At 32.3% G+C, this 17744-nt stretch overlaps 1 protein-coding gene across 1 annotated transcript; it reads right to left on the reverse strand.

The window, feature by feature from the left end:
• Nucleotides 1-1981: 1981 nt before the first annotated feature.
• Nucleotides 1982-4883, reverse strand: LOC105183249 (protein RER1). Its single transcript, XM_011141237.3, has 6 exons — nucleotides 4708-4883; nucleotides 3992-4075; nucleotides 3585-3689; nucleotides 3403-3499; nucleotides 2952-3169; nucleotides 1982-2713 (listed from the first exon to the last, which is right to left on the reverse strand). Exons 2-6 carry the CDS (start codon nucleotides 4064-4066, stop codon nucleotides 2621-2623), a joined length of 588 nt encoding a protein of 195 aa, XP_011139539.1. The 5' UTR covers nucleotides 4067-4075; nucleotides 4708-4883; the 3' UTR covers nucleotides 1982-2620.
• Nucleotides 4884-17744: the final 12861 nt, after the last annotated feature.

Here is a 17744-nt window from a genome sequence, read left to right on the forward strand (position 1 = left end):
GAGAACTAGTCATGCACGATCCATATGATCAATCTCATATTATAGTTATTTTACGACTAATTGATTTTCAAAAGAAAAGCATAGTGTTAGGAACATTTTACGAGTATGTTCTAAGCATCTAAAGTATTCTCTTTCATACAAGTATATTTTTTTTCACTTGAAAATAGTGCACAAGAATTTTGAACATGCTTTTTTTCGCTTCTTACGTCATCAATCAAAAATTCTTTGGCAGAGGACTAGGAGCCTTAAGTCGTTAATTTTAATGAACTCTTTTCGTGCAATGTATTATATGTATATTTTATAGTTATATTTTATAGTATATATGTATAGTTTAGTAGAATAAGTGAGAAAGAGAGAGAGAGAGAGAGAGAGAGAGAGAGAGAGAGAGAGAGAGAGAGAGAGAGAGAGAGAGAGAGAGAGAGAGAGAGAGAGAGAGAGAGAGAGAGATAGAGAGAGAGAGAGAGAGAGAGAGAGAGAGAGAGAGAGAGAGAGAGAAAGAGAGAGAGAATTACTAAATAGATATAAATTTCTATTATGGAGTCACATCATTGCGATGTAACATCAAGCAACAAATCAAGAAGGTTGAACATATCTTTCCATGTGATATTCATCAATTTATGCAAAAAAACGAATAATTAAAAACAAAACGAAATGCAAAACAATATCACTTTAATAATTAAGATATTTTAACGTGTTGCTTTTTCTCTTTTTTATATAAAAATGATATTTGCGTATATTCTTATATACGACATTAATAATATTAAAGACGGTGAAAATATTTGTAAAAAAAACAAGCCTTCTTAATATTAAATAACGAGAAAATATTGAAGTAGCAACAAAGCTAAAACAGTTTTTCTTTTTTTTTAATGTAGACAATTGTAATTACTTTTAGATCAACTCAATACAGTTAACATTAATACAAAAATAAACTGATTTATATACAGCAACACTGAAACCATCAAAATAAATCATACATGCATAATGTAAATAAAGAATCGTTACTTTTAGGTAAACCTTGTTTGTATCAATATTGATACCAAAAATACTATGTATAAATCTGATCTTAATATTAATATCGAAGTAAATCTTCTGAATAATACCAAATTTATGTATATCATGTCAAACCGTTATTATATCTGTACATAAAAGGTGAAACACGTAGTGTCTCAACATATTAATTTCTTTTTATATATTTATTTAAAAAAAGCTTTGAGTAAAAAATGCTAAATTTTACGGGAAATATATTTTTTCGGTGATATTAATAGTTTTTCCATAAAGGCATATTTGAAATTGATTATATTATTGTTGACTAAACCTTGATCTTCTCTCATAATATTTACAACAAAGATTGCGGCTAATTCAATGATATACAGGACTATTCGTTTATCTTTACGACGAAAAATTATCTCTGCTGCTTTTAATAATAAAATAAAATGTTTTAGGATGGCATTTTTCAATTCAAACAATATATATATATATATATATATATATATATATATATAATTGTGTGTGTGTGTGAGTGTGCGTGTGTGTGTAACTGAAATTTTTTTTTAATTATCTTGAAGATATTCTATTAAACGTGAAATGTACTCTTTCGAATTGAATATTCCACCTTGAAATATTTAACCCTATTTTCAGAAGTAATGGAGACATATTTTATATAGTAGAAATAAACGAACTATATAACATAGTGATGATTTTATGACGTTAATATAAAGTTTTATATAATTACATTATAATAAATTAATTTTAAGTTTATTACACAACGCCCAATATTTCTATATTTTTGTAAGCATATATTAACAAAAAAAATACGTTCAGAAATAAGATCAATTGATGACATGCCTCACCCTATACATGCATACATGTGATACATCTGCGATATATAGATAATGTAAATTGTAGGTATAGTACAGATAATTTTAGACATTAGCAAATTTTCCCAGTACTTATAAAAAAAATGTTTAAATAATTCGTGCAATTGACACAGTATCAAAGATTGATCTTATATTTTATATTTTACAATTTCACTTCTATTATTTAAAGTAATATGCAACACTAACAAATTAAGAGAAATGATAGACAGCGAGATATGCTATGTTTCAATGCTTCTCGTCTAGGGCTATAAAAATATGAATCAAATTTAAATGACACGCAATAGCTGCTTATTTTGGCGTAAGCAGATCACATGGAATGTAATGTCAGAAAATCATATTGTCTAGAGTTAAAAAACGAATTATATCAACGGATTCTTACGTGTATACGAATTTCTTACATTTATCTAATAGCTTCACCATGCTACATTGACAACTGTGTACTATCCCATATTGTTATTGTGTGTCTATATAGTTTATCCTTTTTTTTAATATAAGAACTAACAATACTTTGTACAAGTTTTATGATACAAATATATTAAGATTATTCGGTTCATGTATTGTGTGTTACATAATTTAGAGTTATTATACGCCTCAATTTTTCTTGTACAAGGCAATGTCTTCCTTCTTTTATAACGTTAAGAATTTCTTCAGGTTTTATTTTGTCTTCTTACGTTCTTTATTGAGAGAAATTTAAATTTACACGTATACGTGTCTCCACTGGCAAATGTATTTTTTATTTCTATTCATTTCGATGGTACCAACCGTGAAGTATCCTCATGGTTTTGATATTTTGGTTTGCCATGAGTAAAAGGCAGATATTTGTACTTAACCATATGCTGCAAATAAAAGTCAAATTCATTAAAATTATTTGATTCACACTAAAGATAAATTAAAAATTAGTTTTAATAATATTATTATAGCAGTTAATGAAATTTAAGTCATAGTATATATTATTTAATATCTTTCGTCTATTTGTTTTTGTATCTTCAACACAATGTCAAAGTCTTTATATGTAGTTCTTTAATAAAATTACTGTATTTTATGATATAACAAAAATAAGTAAAAATATCTTACCACTATCTGTCGTTTCATTGTAATGATGAATAGCATTATGAAATACAGCACGAGTATCGGCCAGAATACTGGTACGTTAAAACAGTCAAATAACGTGCATATCATAGCAACAACTGTAGATTTCATCATTGAGTACCAAAATTTGAATTCAGGTAATCTTCTGATGAATGGTCTAAACTCCTCGTTAGATCTTGTAGGTAATTCGGGACCTTCTCCATCTATAATTATTGATCATTGGAAGTACATAACATTAAATTTTTTAATTAAGACATTTATATGTATATATATATATATATATATATATATATATATAAACTTTTTCCATAAATGGATAATTTTCAATTTATAATTCAATTTTATAATTTCTAATTTATTAATTTAATCAATTTAACTTTATAAATCAACTTTTTTTTACATAGTTTGATAATTATATAGAAATCTAATAAAATACCATCAAAATCCATGGCAGGATCAATTTTTGGTGTGAGGAATGCTATGAATAAATTGAGGTGATAAATTCCTAATGCATATGTCACGACATACCATCCCTGAAAATGTAAAAATGTTTCTGTAGCATCAAAAAATAGTTATAAAGAATAAAGTTTTAAACTTCTTATCAGGAAGATATCATACTTGTGAGATAAATATACGTAGAAAAAAAAGGGCTAATAGAAATATAGCAAATATCCATCTTGACATTATATGAGGTGTCCATAGATCCAAGTATCTTTGATATATCTGTAATATAAAAATATTTCATGATTTATTTATTATTTATATATATTTATTTATCAGATAAATGTAACATTCATATTTACCTAGAATTTGGAAATTTAAAATTAGAAATATAATGTATTAATTAATTGCATAAAATAATAGATCATGAGATATAATTTATATATATACCATAAGTTCTTTGTCAGAATATAATTTTAAATTGCAATTATATTTTGATAATTTTTAATAATATATTTTAAGTAAAGTAAAAAAATCATGTATAATATATAGAATATGAAATATTAAATAGATGATTTATTAACCTGTGATACTCTTGTTATCCCTTGACTAAAAACATTCCGTCTGGATGGACCACTCAAATCTTCATCTTGCATCATTTTCTTTTACTGTAACCAGAAGATACTTTTGCTGTCGATATCAGTCAGGTAATTTTTACATCTACATTTTTTGATACTGCTTAAAATAATCAAATACTCAGATAATACCTGAGTATCTGTGTAAAATATCTTTATAAGAATGATTTCCTTAAGGATGATGAGAAAAATAAAATGAAAAAAAATACCCTTTCAACATAATACCCTGTCAATATAATATTAAAACATATTTTATATATATACAAAACTTACATAAATAAATGTTAAAAAATTTATTAAAAGACATCTATTTCTAGTTTGTTTTTCGGGTTAAAAAATTAAGCTGTATCTCGTAGTCAATTATTACAATCACATCCCTTGCGAATTCAAGGTTACGGTTAAAAGAATCTAGTAACAAATTTAACCATAAAAAAGATATATGCAAGTGGAGCCACGATAGAAAATAGAGAGAAAGGTACTTAATCAGTTCATTAAAAGTCTAACACGTTATTCGTGATGTGTCTCAAAAAAAAGCAACGTTATCATCGACTACTTTAACCAACACAGCACGCTCAGCTGTACTGTAATCACAACCTAACCTCCCGACTTATATTAGTGAGGATAAATAGAATAATTCGCTTAGATAAAAACATAAAACTATTTACCTGTTTTATTCGCCGTCTTTTCCTCTCTTCGCACCACACGCCTCACCCAGTACTTTGTTAAAAAAATATAACACGTCACAACATCAATGACATACTATGATTAGAATTTCTACAGCATTTACGAGGCGCTTTGATCTTCCCCTCTCTCTTTTTCTTCCCTCAATCTCTCACTACCCCTCTCTCTCATTCTCTCTCTCTTTCTCAATCCTAGAGGCGCTGTGATCGTAGCTATTAAAGTGTAAAGGCTCGTCTACAATAGCTGTAAGAGTAAAGCTAAGACTCCATGCATGCGGTGAGCTCCGGCAAACGGCTGCGGTGACCAATCAGGAGACAGACGCATGCCGGAGCTTGCCGCAACCGGACTTGCGCTTCCCTCCTGATTGGTCATCGCAGCATTTGCCGCAGCTCACCGCATGCATGGAGTCTTAGTTTAAAGCCAGCGGCACACAGTGCTTGTTTTCATACTGGATTGCTTGCTGGAAGAAAATACTGCATTCTGATTGGTACATTTCCGAAGATGGATGAAAATGCATCAATCAAAACGTAGTATTTTCATCTAGCAAGCAATCCAGCACGAAAACAAGCACCGTGTGCCGCTTTAAGGCTGTAAGGCTGTAACGTAAGCTGTCAGCGAATGAAAATATTTCATTTCGTATCTTGCAACCTTATAGCCTTAGGGTGCGTTCCGATTCACGCATATGCGCGCATTTATCTCTTGAGCCAGCGGCATACGGTGCTTGTTTTCGTGCTGGATTGCTTGCTGGATGAAAATATTGTGTTCTGATTGGTATATTTCCGAAGATAGATGGAAATGCACCAATCAGAATGCAATATTTTCATCCAGCAAGCAATCAAGCACCGTATGCCGCTGGCTTTACCAGAGAGGAACGTGTGAGCGGCCAACACGGTGTTTTCGACGACACCGACATTCCGCACGGGGAAAGGGCGCATCAAAATGGATGCAGATGGCGATCTGCATCCATTTTGAGAGGGGAATTACGATGCTACATCAAGCTAAGACTCCATGCATGCGGTGAGCAGCGGCAAATGCTGCGATGACCAATCAGGAGGGAGGCGCAAGTCTGGTTGCGGCAAGCTCCGGCATGCGTCTGTCTCCTGATTGGTCACCGCAGCCGTTGCTCACCGCATGCATGGAGTCTTAGCTTCACTTTCAGATTTCGGCGGTAAAACCTGTATGTGGTGACAGTCTGTGCTACATCTATTTTTAAGCGGTTTATGTCCGTGCTACAACCATAATAGCGTACTTGACAAGCGCGGTCTCGCACATTGTTACGCGTTTATAACATGAATAAACATGTTAACATGTGCAAAAACAAAAGAATTGACATTGTGTATGATTAATATCATGAAGATCATACGAAGTAATTAGCTGCCAACCCGAAGTGTGAAGGTAGATTGGGTTGAGACAAACATAAAAGTCCCATACCATTTTGCGAGATTCGCAATAATTATCGAGTTATTAATGGTTGCGTTCAGAAAACAAAGCGCTCATTGAGCGCTTAGTAACTATTGGTCCTTACTGTTAAATCCTTACATTCAGACCAATAACGTTGACAAATTACTCAAACGTTGTGTAACCGTTGTGTTTTCTGAACGCAGCCAATGACAGAGATCTGGGTATCTATTATGGAACTCGTCAGAATTGATTCCAATCGGAATAATTCCGTTTCCCCTAGAAAAGACAATAGAAATCTAGGAAATAACGGAATAAATTCGATCGGAATCAATTTCGACGAGTTCCATAATAGGTACCCTGAGGAGTAAAAGCGCGCCGATATAGATGATTCGAAAAGCGTTGCAACTGCTCGGGGCAGCGATCATGAATCCTTTCCCTAGCGTGAACTAATAAAAAGTGAAAGACTTCTGTGAATCAGTGAAAAATGAAAAATTTTATATGAATTTGTGAAAATCGAAACATTTCACACGACAATTGAGTCGTTCAACATGGCAGTTGCGCGTTCTGGATAATTCAATGAATACCAAAGAAATCAAAATGATCAAAATAATAATGTCCGTGTAGTCCGAAGGATATTACGTGACACGCAAAATCCGTTTGATATAATATCCAAAGAAAATGTTTCAAAATATGTATGTACAGGTAATATAAACCTTATGCACCGACGAGATATACTACAAAGACTGATGGCCTTACAGGATTTAGCGTACCAGAGAAATTTCTCTGGTGAGGCACCCGGACGAAAGAGACCGTCTCGCATTTAGCGCAGTAAAATTTAATGGGAACTAATACTTTTCAATCCTTTTCTTCGGACCAAAAAGATTCAGAATTCAGACATATTCAAAATGTCAATACTTTTTAATACGTTTCAATTCGACATTTTATACAGGGAAGCAGGACGAAGGGAATGGGATGCGGGCAACGATACATCATGCGTCTCCAGACGTGTCAAATCGTTTATTATAGAGGAGACTTTGATACGGCAACATGTATTCGAATATTTAATCGTCCCATGGACCACTTATATATAATAAAAAAAAAATTAACGCGGACAAATGAACGATTCGTATCAATTTTTCCTTTTCTTATAGAGCAATGAAAGAGTAAATCAGTATCGAAAATCGAATACCGATTAATACCATAAATCAGTGTCAGAAAATGACAATATGTCCAATGACAATATGTTCTCATTTTTCAGGTAGTTATCGCTGTAATTTACCCAACAAATTAACTCGGTTAAACATACGATTCGTACCAATTTTTCTTCCCTTATAAAGAAATGAGAGAATCAATCAGTACCGAAAATCGAAGGCCGATCAATACTTAATTTATTCATCAAATTAACGCGGATTAATGGACGATTCGTATTAATTTTCTGTATTCTTATAGAGAAATGAAAGAGTAAATCAGTATCGAAAATCGAATATCGATCAATAGCGTAAATCAGTGTCAGAAAATTGTCCAAGTGCAATGACAAGTTGTTTTCATCTTGCAGGTACTTACCCCACTAATTTACTCAACAAATTAAGTCGGATAAAAGAACGGATCGTATCAATTTTTGTTCTGTTATAAAGAAATTAGAGAATCAGTCAGTACCGAGAATTGAAGATCGATCAACATTTAATTTATTCATCAAATTAACACGGATGAATGAACGATTCGTATGAATTTTTTTTTTCTTATAGAGAAATGAAAGAGTAAATCAGTACCGAAAATCGAATATCGATCAATAGCGTAAATCAGTGTTAGAAAATTGTCCAAGTGCAATGACAATTTGTTCTCATTTTTCAGGTACTTACGCCTCTAATCTTATTCAACAAATTAACTCGAATAAACGAACGATCCGTATCAATTTTTTTTGTCTTATAAAAAAATGAGAAAATAAATCAGTGCCGAAAACCGAAGACTGATCAATATCATAAATCAATGTCAAGAAAATTGTCCAAGTGCAATGACAAGTTGTTTTCATCTTGCAGGTACTTACCCCACTAATTTACTCAACAAATTAAGTCGGATAAAAGAACGATTCGTATCAATTTTTATTCTCTTATAAAGAAATTAGAGAATAAGTCAGTACCGAAAACTGAAGATCGATCAATATTTAATTCATTCATCAAATTAACGCGGATAAGTGAACGATTCGTATGAATTTTTTTTTTCTTATAGAGAAATGAAAGAGTAAATCAGTACCGAAAATCGAATATCGATCAATAGCGTAAATCAGTGTTAGAAAATCGTCCAAGTGCAATGACAATTTGTTCTCATTTTTCAGGTATTTACCCCTCTATTTTACTCAACAAATTAACTCGGATAAACGAACGATCCGTATCAATTTTTTTTGTCTTATAAAAAAATGAGAAAATAAATCAGTGCCGAAAACCGAAGACTGATCAATATCATAAATCAATGTCAAGAAAATTGTCCAAGTGCAATGACAAGTTGTTTTCATCTTGCAGGTACTTACCCCACTAATTTACTCAACAAATTAAGTCGGATAAAAGAACGATTCGTATCAATTTTTATTCTCTTATAAAGAAATTAGAGAATAAGTCAGTACCGAAAACTGAAGATCGATCAATATTTAATTCATTCATCAAATTAACGCGGATAAGTGAACGATTCGTATGAATTTTTTTTTTCTTATAGAGAAATGAAAGAGTAAATCAGTACCGAAAATCGAATATCGATCAATAGCGTAAATCAGTGTTAGAAAATCGTCCAAGTGCAATGACAATTTGTTCTCATTTTTCAGGTATTTACCCCTCTATTTTACTCAACAAATTAACTCGGATAAACGAACGATCCGTATCAATTTTTTTTGTCTTATAAAATAATGAGAAAATAAATCAATACCGAAAACCGAAGACAGATCAATACCATAAATCAATGTCAAGAAAATTGTCCAAGTGCAATGACAAGTTGTTTTCATCTTGCAGGTACTTACCCCACTAATTTACTCAACAAATTAAGTCGGATAAAAGAACGATTCGTATCAATTTTTATTCTCTTATAAAGAAATTAGAGAATAAGTCAGTACCGAAAACTGAAGATCGATCAATATTTAATTCATTCATCAAATTAACGCGGATAAGTGAACGATTCGTATGAATTTTTTTTTTCTTATAGAGAAATGAAAGAGTAAATCAGTACCGAAAATCGAATATCGATCAATAGCGTAAATCAGTGTTAGAAAATTGTCCAAGTGCAATGACAATTTGTTCTCATTTTTCAGGTATTTATCCCTCTATTTCACTCAACAAATTACCTCGAATAAACGAATGATTCGTATCAATTTTCCTTGTCTCATAAAGAAATGAGAGAATAAATCAGTACCGAAAATTGAAGACCGATCAATATTTAATTTATTCATCAAATTAACGCGGATAAATGAACGAGTCGTATCAAATTTTTTTCTTGTAGAAAAATGAAAGAGTAAATCAGTACCTAAAATCGAATATCGATCAATACCATAAATCAGTGTCAAAAAATTGTCCAAGTGCAATGACAATTTGTTCTCACTTTTCAGGTACTTACCCCTCTAATCTTATTCAACAAATTAACTCGGATAAACGAACGATCCGTATCAATTTTTTTTGTCTTATAAAAAAATGAGAAAATAAATCAGTACCGAAAACCGAAGACAGATCAATACCATAAATCAATGTCAAGATAATTGTCCAAGTGCAATGACAAGTTGTTTTAATCTTGCAGGTACTTACCCCACTAATTTACTCAACAAATTAAGTCGGATAAAAGAACGAATCGTATCAATTTTTGTTCTGTTATAAAGAAATTAGAGAATCAATCAATACTGAAAATTGAAGACCGATCAATATTTAATTTATTCATCAAATTAACGCGGATAAATGAACGATTCGTATGAATTTTTTTTTTCTTATAGAGAAATGAAAGAGTAAATCTGTACCGAAAATCGAATATCGATCAATAGCGTAAATCAGTGTTAGAAAATCGTCCAAGTGCAATGACAATTTGTTCTCATTTTTCAGGTATTTACCCCTCTATTTTACTCAACAAATTAACTCGGATAAACGAACGATCCGTATCAATTTTTTTTGTCTTATAAAATAATGAGAAAATAAATCAATACCGAAAACCGAAGACAGATCAATACCATAAATCAATGTCAAGAAAATTGTCCAAGTGCAATGACAATTTGTTCTCATTTTTCAGGTACTTACCCCACTAATTTACTCAACAAATTAAGTCGGATAAAAGAACGATTCATATCAATTTTTATTCTCTTATAAAGAAATTAGAGAATCAATCAGTATCGATAATTGAAGACCGATCAATATTTCATTTATTCAACAAATTAACGCGGATAAATGAACAATTCGTATGAATTTTTTTTTCTTATAGAGAAATGAAAGAGTAAATCAGTACCGAAAATCGAATATCGATCAATAGCGTAAATCAGTGTTAGAAAATTGTCCAAGTGCAATGACAATTTGTCCTCATTTTTCAGGTATTTATCCTTCTATTTTACTCAACAAATTAACTCGAATAAACGAATGATTCGTATCAATTTTTCTTGTCTTATAAAGAAATGAGAGAATAAATCAGTACCGAAAATTGAAGACCGATCAACATTTAATTTATTCATCAAATTAACGCGGATAAATGAACGATTCGTATGAATTTTTTTTTTCTTATAGAGAAATGAAAGAGTAAATCAGTACCGAAAATCGAATATCGATCAATACCAGAAATCAGTGTCAGAAGATTGTCCAAGTGCAATGACAATTCGTTCTCATTTTTCAGGTACTTACTTCTACAAGTTAGGATTTGATAAAAAAAGTCTTTCCCGAGTCGAAATATTAATTCTACATTCATCCTGCAAATTGCATCCAATTTGAAAAATCAATGCAGAATATCTAGATGCGCAATAGTGAACAAGTTTTGTCCTACCTGAACGTTACATCTGGCTACTCTCGCAGTCTCGCCCATGATGAGTCTTCAACAGCGACGTATTCCGCAGTTATTTAATACTCGTTTGACTCGATAATGTATATGTACTTAATCCTTATATTCTTAATTTAAATGAACAACTTTTGTTGATGTTGATTATATATTCGCTTAACAGCGCAAGAAAGAGAACAAAGATAAAAACGTAAATAGAACTGCCTTTGAAAAACGTAAATAGAACTGCGCGTGAGATAAATATATAAGGATTAAATAATCATATAAGAATTAGAGGAAATGGGAGATGGAAAACACTTTTTATTCTCATCATTCTTAAAGTTCTTTTTCCTTTTTTCTTCTCTTGTTTTTCTTTTCTTTTTTCTAATGAGAATGATGAGAATTGTAGCTCTCAAAAGAGCTGAAGCTGCAAAGGCAAAGACAACGGTTATGTCTAATAATGCTGTTTCACTAATAGAGATTTTAATTCAGATTCAATACAATACAATAAGATTCAATACAGTACAATAAGAAAGATAAACAAGAATGAGAAACGGATATTCGAGCAGATTCTAAACGAAAACAGCAATCTGAGCATTATTAGACGAATAAAAATCAACACTTGTAAAATTTATATCAGATTCTAAGAACATTATTCATAGTTTTCTAAATTATGTGCAACTTTTTATTGAAAACATAATTAAAAATTTGTATTTATAAACCTTGGCTTGCCTCAGCAACCTTGCTTGAATAGACATTCATATTTTATGAGAAAAGAATAGTAGAACTCATGTTACGTGAAATTAGGTTAACGAATAATCAAATCTCAAGCTATTTTATCATTTTTCAGATGAGAAACTATGAATGCTGATCTAATTTCGACTCGGGTATGTCCTTACTTCGAGTAAGGTCAGTTAAAATCAGAAAAATCCTGCATAATAATAATGACTCAAGGTACCTCAAATACCATATACGATGTACCGCTGTCCACGTCTCTCGGCGCGCTCCAAGTCCTCTCTCCATCCTGACTTCTCGATCCGACATCCTTCTTCTGGTTACTCCGTCGCAGCACCCCCGGATACTCCATCGTAGCACTGGCGACGACACTGATTCTAGCTCTAACACTCGCGCAAGTAAGATTCGGACAAAGAAACACGTATTAACCGACACTCGTACTCTGCGTCGCGGTATGCGCGTCGTTCGTCGGCCCGAGGCGCAATGTCCTTTCCGCAATCACGGAGTCATATACAAGGGTACGAAACCAAACAATCGGGAAGGCACGGTTACCCCCCACCAGTCGCTGACCTTGCCGATCAGTGTTGATGCCTGCGTCGTCCGTTAGCTGAAAATGAAAACAACTCGTGTTTTCAAAGTATGCCTGTGAGAGACTCGCTTCAAACTTTACAATACTTATATTTACGTTTGTTCCAAGAATTATATTACGTCGAATTCAAACTGTCTCTATTGACATGACATACACGAGATCTGCGATCGCATCATTGATCTTTCTTTGGACAAGAAAATCCTTAGAGGAACGCTCTTCGAGAATATCACATTTTATGTTTCAGGTGTCTTGCAGATTATCAAATCCGATGTAACAGATCAGGGAAAGTATGAATGCGTCGCCATGAATAACACCGTGGGCACGGAGTACTCCAAGTCATTCACGTTATACGTGAAACGTACGTAAAAACTTATGTACACATATATACAATAAAAAATAATTTGTATTTGATACTTCTAAGAATAACACAATACGTGTTGCGCTTGTACTTGGCGCCTTTTTTTTACCTTTTTATTTAAAAAGGTAAGTTTTATATAATATTAAATATACGTACGTTTCACGTATAACGTGAATGACTTGGAGTACTCCGTGCCCACGGTGTTATTCATGGCGACGCATTCATACTTTCCCTGATCTGTTACATCGGATTTGATAATCTGCAAGACACCTGAAACATAAAATGTGATATTGTCGAAGAGCGTTCCTCTAAGGATTTTCTTGTCCAAAGAAAGATCAATGATGCGATCGCAGATCTCGTGTATGTCATGTCAATAGAGACAGTTTGAATTCGACGTAATATAATTCTTGGAACAAACGTAAATATAAGTATTGTAAAGTTTGAAGCGAGTCTCTCACAGGCATACTTTGAAAACACGAGTTGTTTTCATTTTCAGCTAACGGACGACGCAGGCATCAACACTGATCGGCAAGGTCAGCGACTGGTGGGGGGTAACCGTGCCTTCCCGATTGTTTGGTTTCGTACCCTTGTATATGACTCCGTGATTGCGGAAAGGACATTGCGCCTCGGGCCGACGAACGACGCGCATACCGCGACGCAGAGTACGAGTGTCGGTTAATACGTGTTTCTTTGTCCGAATCTTACTTGCGCGAGTGTTAGAGCTAGAATCAGTGTCGTCGCCAGTGCTACGATGGAGTATCCGGGGGTGCTGCGACGGAGTAACCAGAAGAAGGATGTCGGATCGAGAAGTCAGGATGGAGAGAGGACTTGGAGCGCGCCGAGAGACGTGGACAGCGGTACATCGTATATGGTATTTGAGGTACCTTGAGTCATTATTATTATGCAGGATTTTTCTGATTTTAACTGACCTTACTCGAAGTAAGGACATACCCGAGTCGAAATTAGATCAGCATTCATAGTTTCTCATCTGAAAAATGATAAAATAGCTTGAGATTTGATTATTCGTTAACCTAATTTCACGTAACATGAGTTCTACTATTCTTTTCTCATAAAATATGAATGTCTATTCAAGCAAGGTTGCTGAGGCAAGCCAAGGTTTATAAATACAAATTTTTAATTATGTTTTCAATAAAAAGTTGCACATAATTTAGAAAACTATGAATAATGTTCTTAGAATCTGATATAAATTTTACAAGTGTTGATTTTTATTCGTCTAATAATGCTCAGATTGCTGTTTTCGTTTAGAATCTGCTCGAATATCCGTTTCTCATTCTTGTTTATCTTTCTTATTGTACTGTATTGAATCTTATTGTATTGTATTGAATCTGAATTAAAATCTCTATTAGTGAAACAGCATTATTAGACATAACCGTTGTCTTTGCCTTTGCAGCTTCAGCTCTTTTGAGAGCTACAATTCTCATCATTCTCATTAGAAAAAAGAAAAGAAAAACAAGAGAAGAAAAAAGGAAAAAGAACTTTAAGAATGATGAGAATAAAAAGTGTTTTCCATCTCCCATTTCCTCTAATTCTTATATGATTATTTAATCCTTATATATTTATCTCACGCGCAGTTCTATTTACGTTTTTCAAAGGCAGTTCTATTTACGTTTTTATCTTTGTTCTCTTTCTTGCGCTGTTAAGCGAATATATAATCAACATCAACAAAAGTTGTTCATTTAAATTAAGAATATAAGGATTAAGTACATATACATTATCGAGTCAAACGAGTATTAAATAACTGCGGAATACGTCGCTGTTGAAGACTCATCATAGGCGCGACTGCGAGAGTAGCCAGATGTAACGTTCAGGTAGGACAAAGCTTGTTCACTATTGCGCATCTAGATATTCTGCATTGATTTTTCAAATTGGATGCAATTTGCAGGATGAATGTAGAATTAATATTTCGACTCGGGAAAGACTTTTTTTATCAAATCCTAACTTGTAGAAGTAAGTACCTGAAAAATGAGAACGAATTGTCATTGCACTTGGACAATCTTCTGACACTGATTTCTCGTATTGATCGATATTCGATTTTCGGTACTGATTTACTCTTTCATTTCTCTACAAGAAAAAAAAAATTGATACGACTCGTTCATTTATCCGCGTTAATTTAACGAATAAATTAAATATTGATCGGTCTTCAATTTTCGGTACTGATTTATTCTCTCATTTCTTTATAAGACAAGGAAAATTCATACGAATCATTCGTTTATTCGAGTTAATTTGTTGAGTAAAATAGAGGGATAAATACCTGAAAAATGAGAACAAATTGTCATTGCACTTGGACAATTTTCTAACACTGATTTACGCTATTGATCGATATTCGATTTTCGGTACTAATTTACTCTTTCATTTCTCTATAAGAAAAAAAAATTCATACGAATTGTTCATTTATCCGCGTTAATTTGTTGAATAAATGAAATATTGATCGGTCTTCAATTATCGATAGTGATTGATTCTCTAATTTCTTTATAAGAGAATAAAAATTGATATGAATCGTTCTTTTATCCGACTTAATTTGTTGAGTAAATTAGTGGGGTAAGTACCTGAAACATGAGAACAAATTGTCATTGCACTTGGACAATTTTCTTGACATTGATTTATGGTATTGATCAGTCTTCGGTTTTCGGTATTGATTTATTTTCTCATTATTTTATAAGACAAAAAAAATTGATACGGATCGTTCGTTTATCCGAGTTAATTTGTTGAGTAAAATAGAGGGGTAAATACCTGAAAAATGAGAACAAATTGTCATTGCACTTGGACAATTTTCTAACACTGATTTACGCTATTGATCGATATTCGATTTTCGGTACAGATTTACTCTTTCATTTCTCTATAAGAAAAAAAAAATTCATACGAATCGTTCATTTATCCGCGTTAATTTGATGAATAAATTAAATATTGATCGGTCTTCTATTTTCGATACTGATTGATTCTCTAATTTCTTTATAAGAGAATAAAAATTGATACGAATCCTTCTTTTATCCGACTTAATTTGTTGAGTAAATTAGTGGGGTAAGTACCTGAAAAATGAGAACAAATAGTCATTGCACTTGGACAATTTTCTAACACTGATTTACGCTATTGATCGATATTCGATTTTCGGTACTGATTTACTCTTTCATTTCTCTATAAGAAAAAAAAAATTCATACGAATCGTTCATTTATCCGCGTTAATTTGATGAATGAATTAAATATTGATCGGTCTTCAGTTTTCGGTACTGACTGATTCTCTAATTTCTTTATAAGAGAATAAAAATTGATACGAATCGTTCTTTTATCCGACATATTTTGTTGTGTAAATTAGTGGGGTAAGTACCTGCAAGATGAAAACAACTTGTCATTGCACTTGGACAATTTTCTTGACATTGATTTATGATATTGATCAGTCTTCGGTTTTCGGCACTGATTTATTTTCTCATTTTTTTATAAGACAAAAAAAATTGATACGGATCGTTCGTTTATCCGAGTTTGTTGAATAAGATTAGAGGGGTAAGTACCTGAAAAATGAGAACAAATTGTCATTGCACTTGGACAATTTTCTAACACTGATTTACGCTATTGATCGATATTCGATTTTCGGTACTGGTTTACTCTTTCATTTCTCTATAAGAAAAAAAAATTCATACGAATAGTTCATTCATCCGCGTTAATTTGATGAATAAATTAAATGTTGATCGATCTTCAATTTTCGGTACTGATTGATTCTCTAATTTCTTTATAAGGGAATAAAAATTGATACGAATCGTTCTTTTATCCGACTTAATTTGTTGTAAATTAGTGGGGTAAGTACCTGCAAGATGAAAACAACTTGTCATTGCACTTGGACAATTTTCTGACACTGATTTACGCTATTGATCGATATTCGATTTTCGGTACAGATTTACTCTTTCATTTCTCTATAAGAAAACAGAAAATTAATACGAATCGTCCATTAATCCGCGTTAATTTGATGAATAAATTAAGTATTGATCGGCCTTCGATTTTCGGTACTGATTGATTCTCTCATTTCTTTATAAGGGAAGAAAAATTGGTACGAATCGTATGTTTAACCGAGTTAATTTGTTGGGTAAATTACAGCGATAACTACCTGAAAAATGAGAACATATTGTCATTGGACATATTGTCATTTTCTGACACTGATTTATGGTATTAATCGGTATTCGATTTTCGGTACAGATTTACTCTTTCATTTCTCTATAAGAAAAAAAAAATTCATACGAATCGTTCATTTATCCGCGTTAATTTGATGAATAAATTAAATATTGATCGGTCTTCAATTTTCAGTATTGATTGATTCTCTAATTTCTTTATAACAGAACAAAAATTGATACGATCCGTTCTTTTATCCGACTTAATTTGTTGAGTAAATTAGTGGGGTAAGTACCTGCAAGATTAAAACAACTTGTCATTGCACTTGGACAATTATCTTGACATTGATTTATGGTATTGATCTGTCTTCGGTTTTCGGTACTGATTTATTCTCTCATTTCTTTATGAGACAAGGAAAATTGATACGAATCATTCGTTTATTCGAGGTAATTTGTTGAATAAGATTAGAGGGGTAAGTACCTGAAAAGTGAGAACAAATTGTCATTGCACTTGGACAATTTTTTGACACTGATTTATGGTATTGATCGATATTCGATTTTCGGTACTGATTTACTCTTTCATTTCTCTATAAGAAAAAAAAAATTCATACGAATCGTTCATTCATCCGTGTTAATTTGATGAATAAATTAAATGTTGATCGATCTTCAATTCTCGGTACTGACTGATTCTCTAATTTCTTTATAAGGGAATAAAAATTGATACGAATCGTTCTTTTATCCGACTTAATTTGTTGAGTAAATTAGTGGGGTAAGTACCTGAAAAATGAGAACAAATTGTCATTGCACTTGGACAATTTTCTAACACTGATTTACGCTATTGAT

The sequence above is a fragment of the Harpegnathos saltator genome, unplaced genomic scaffold (assembly GCF_003227715.2).
Source record: "Harpegnathos saltator strain DR-91 unplaced genomic scaffold, Hsal_v8.6 scaffold599, whole genome shotgun sequence".
In the NCBI taxonomy this organism is placed as follows: Eukaryota; Metazoa; Arthropoda; class Insecta; order Hymenoptera; family Formicidae; genus Harpegnathos; species Harpegnathos saltator.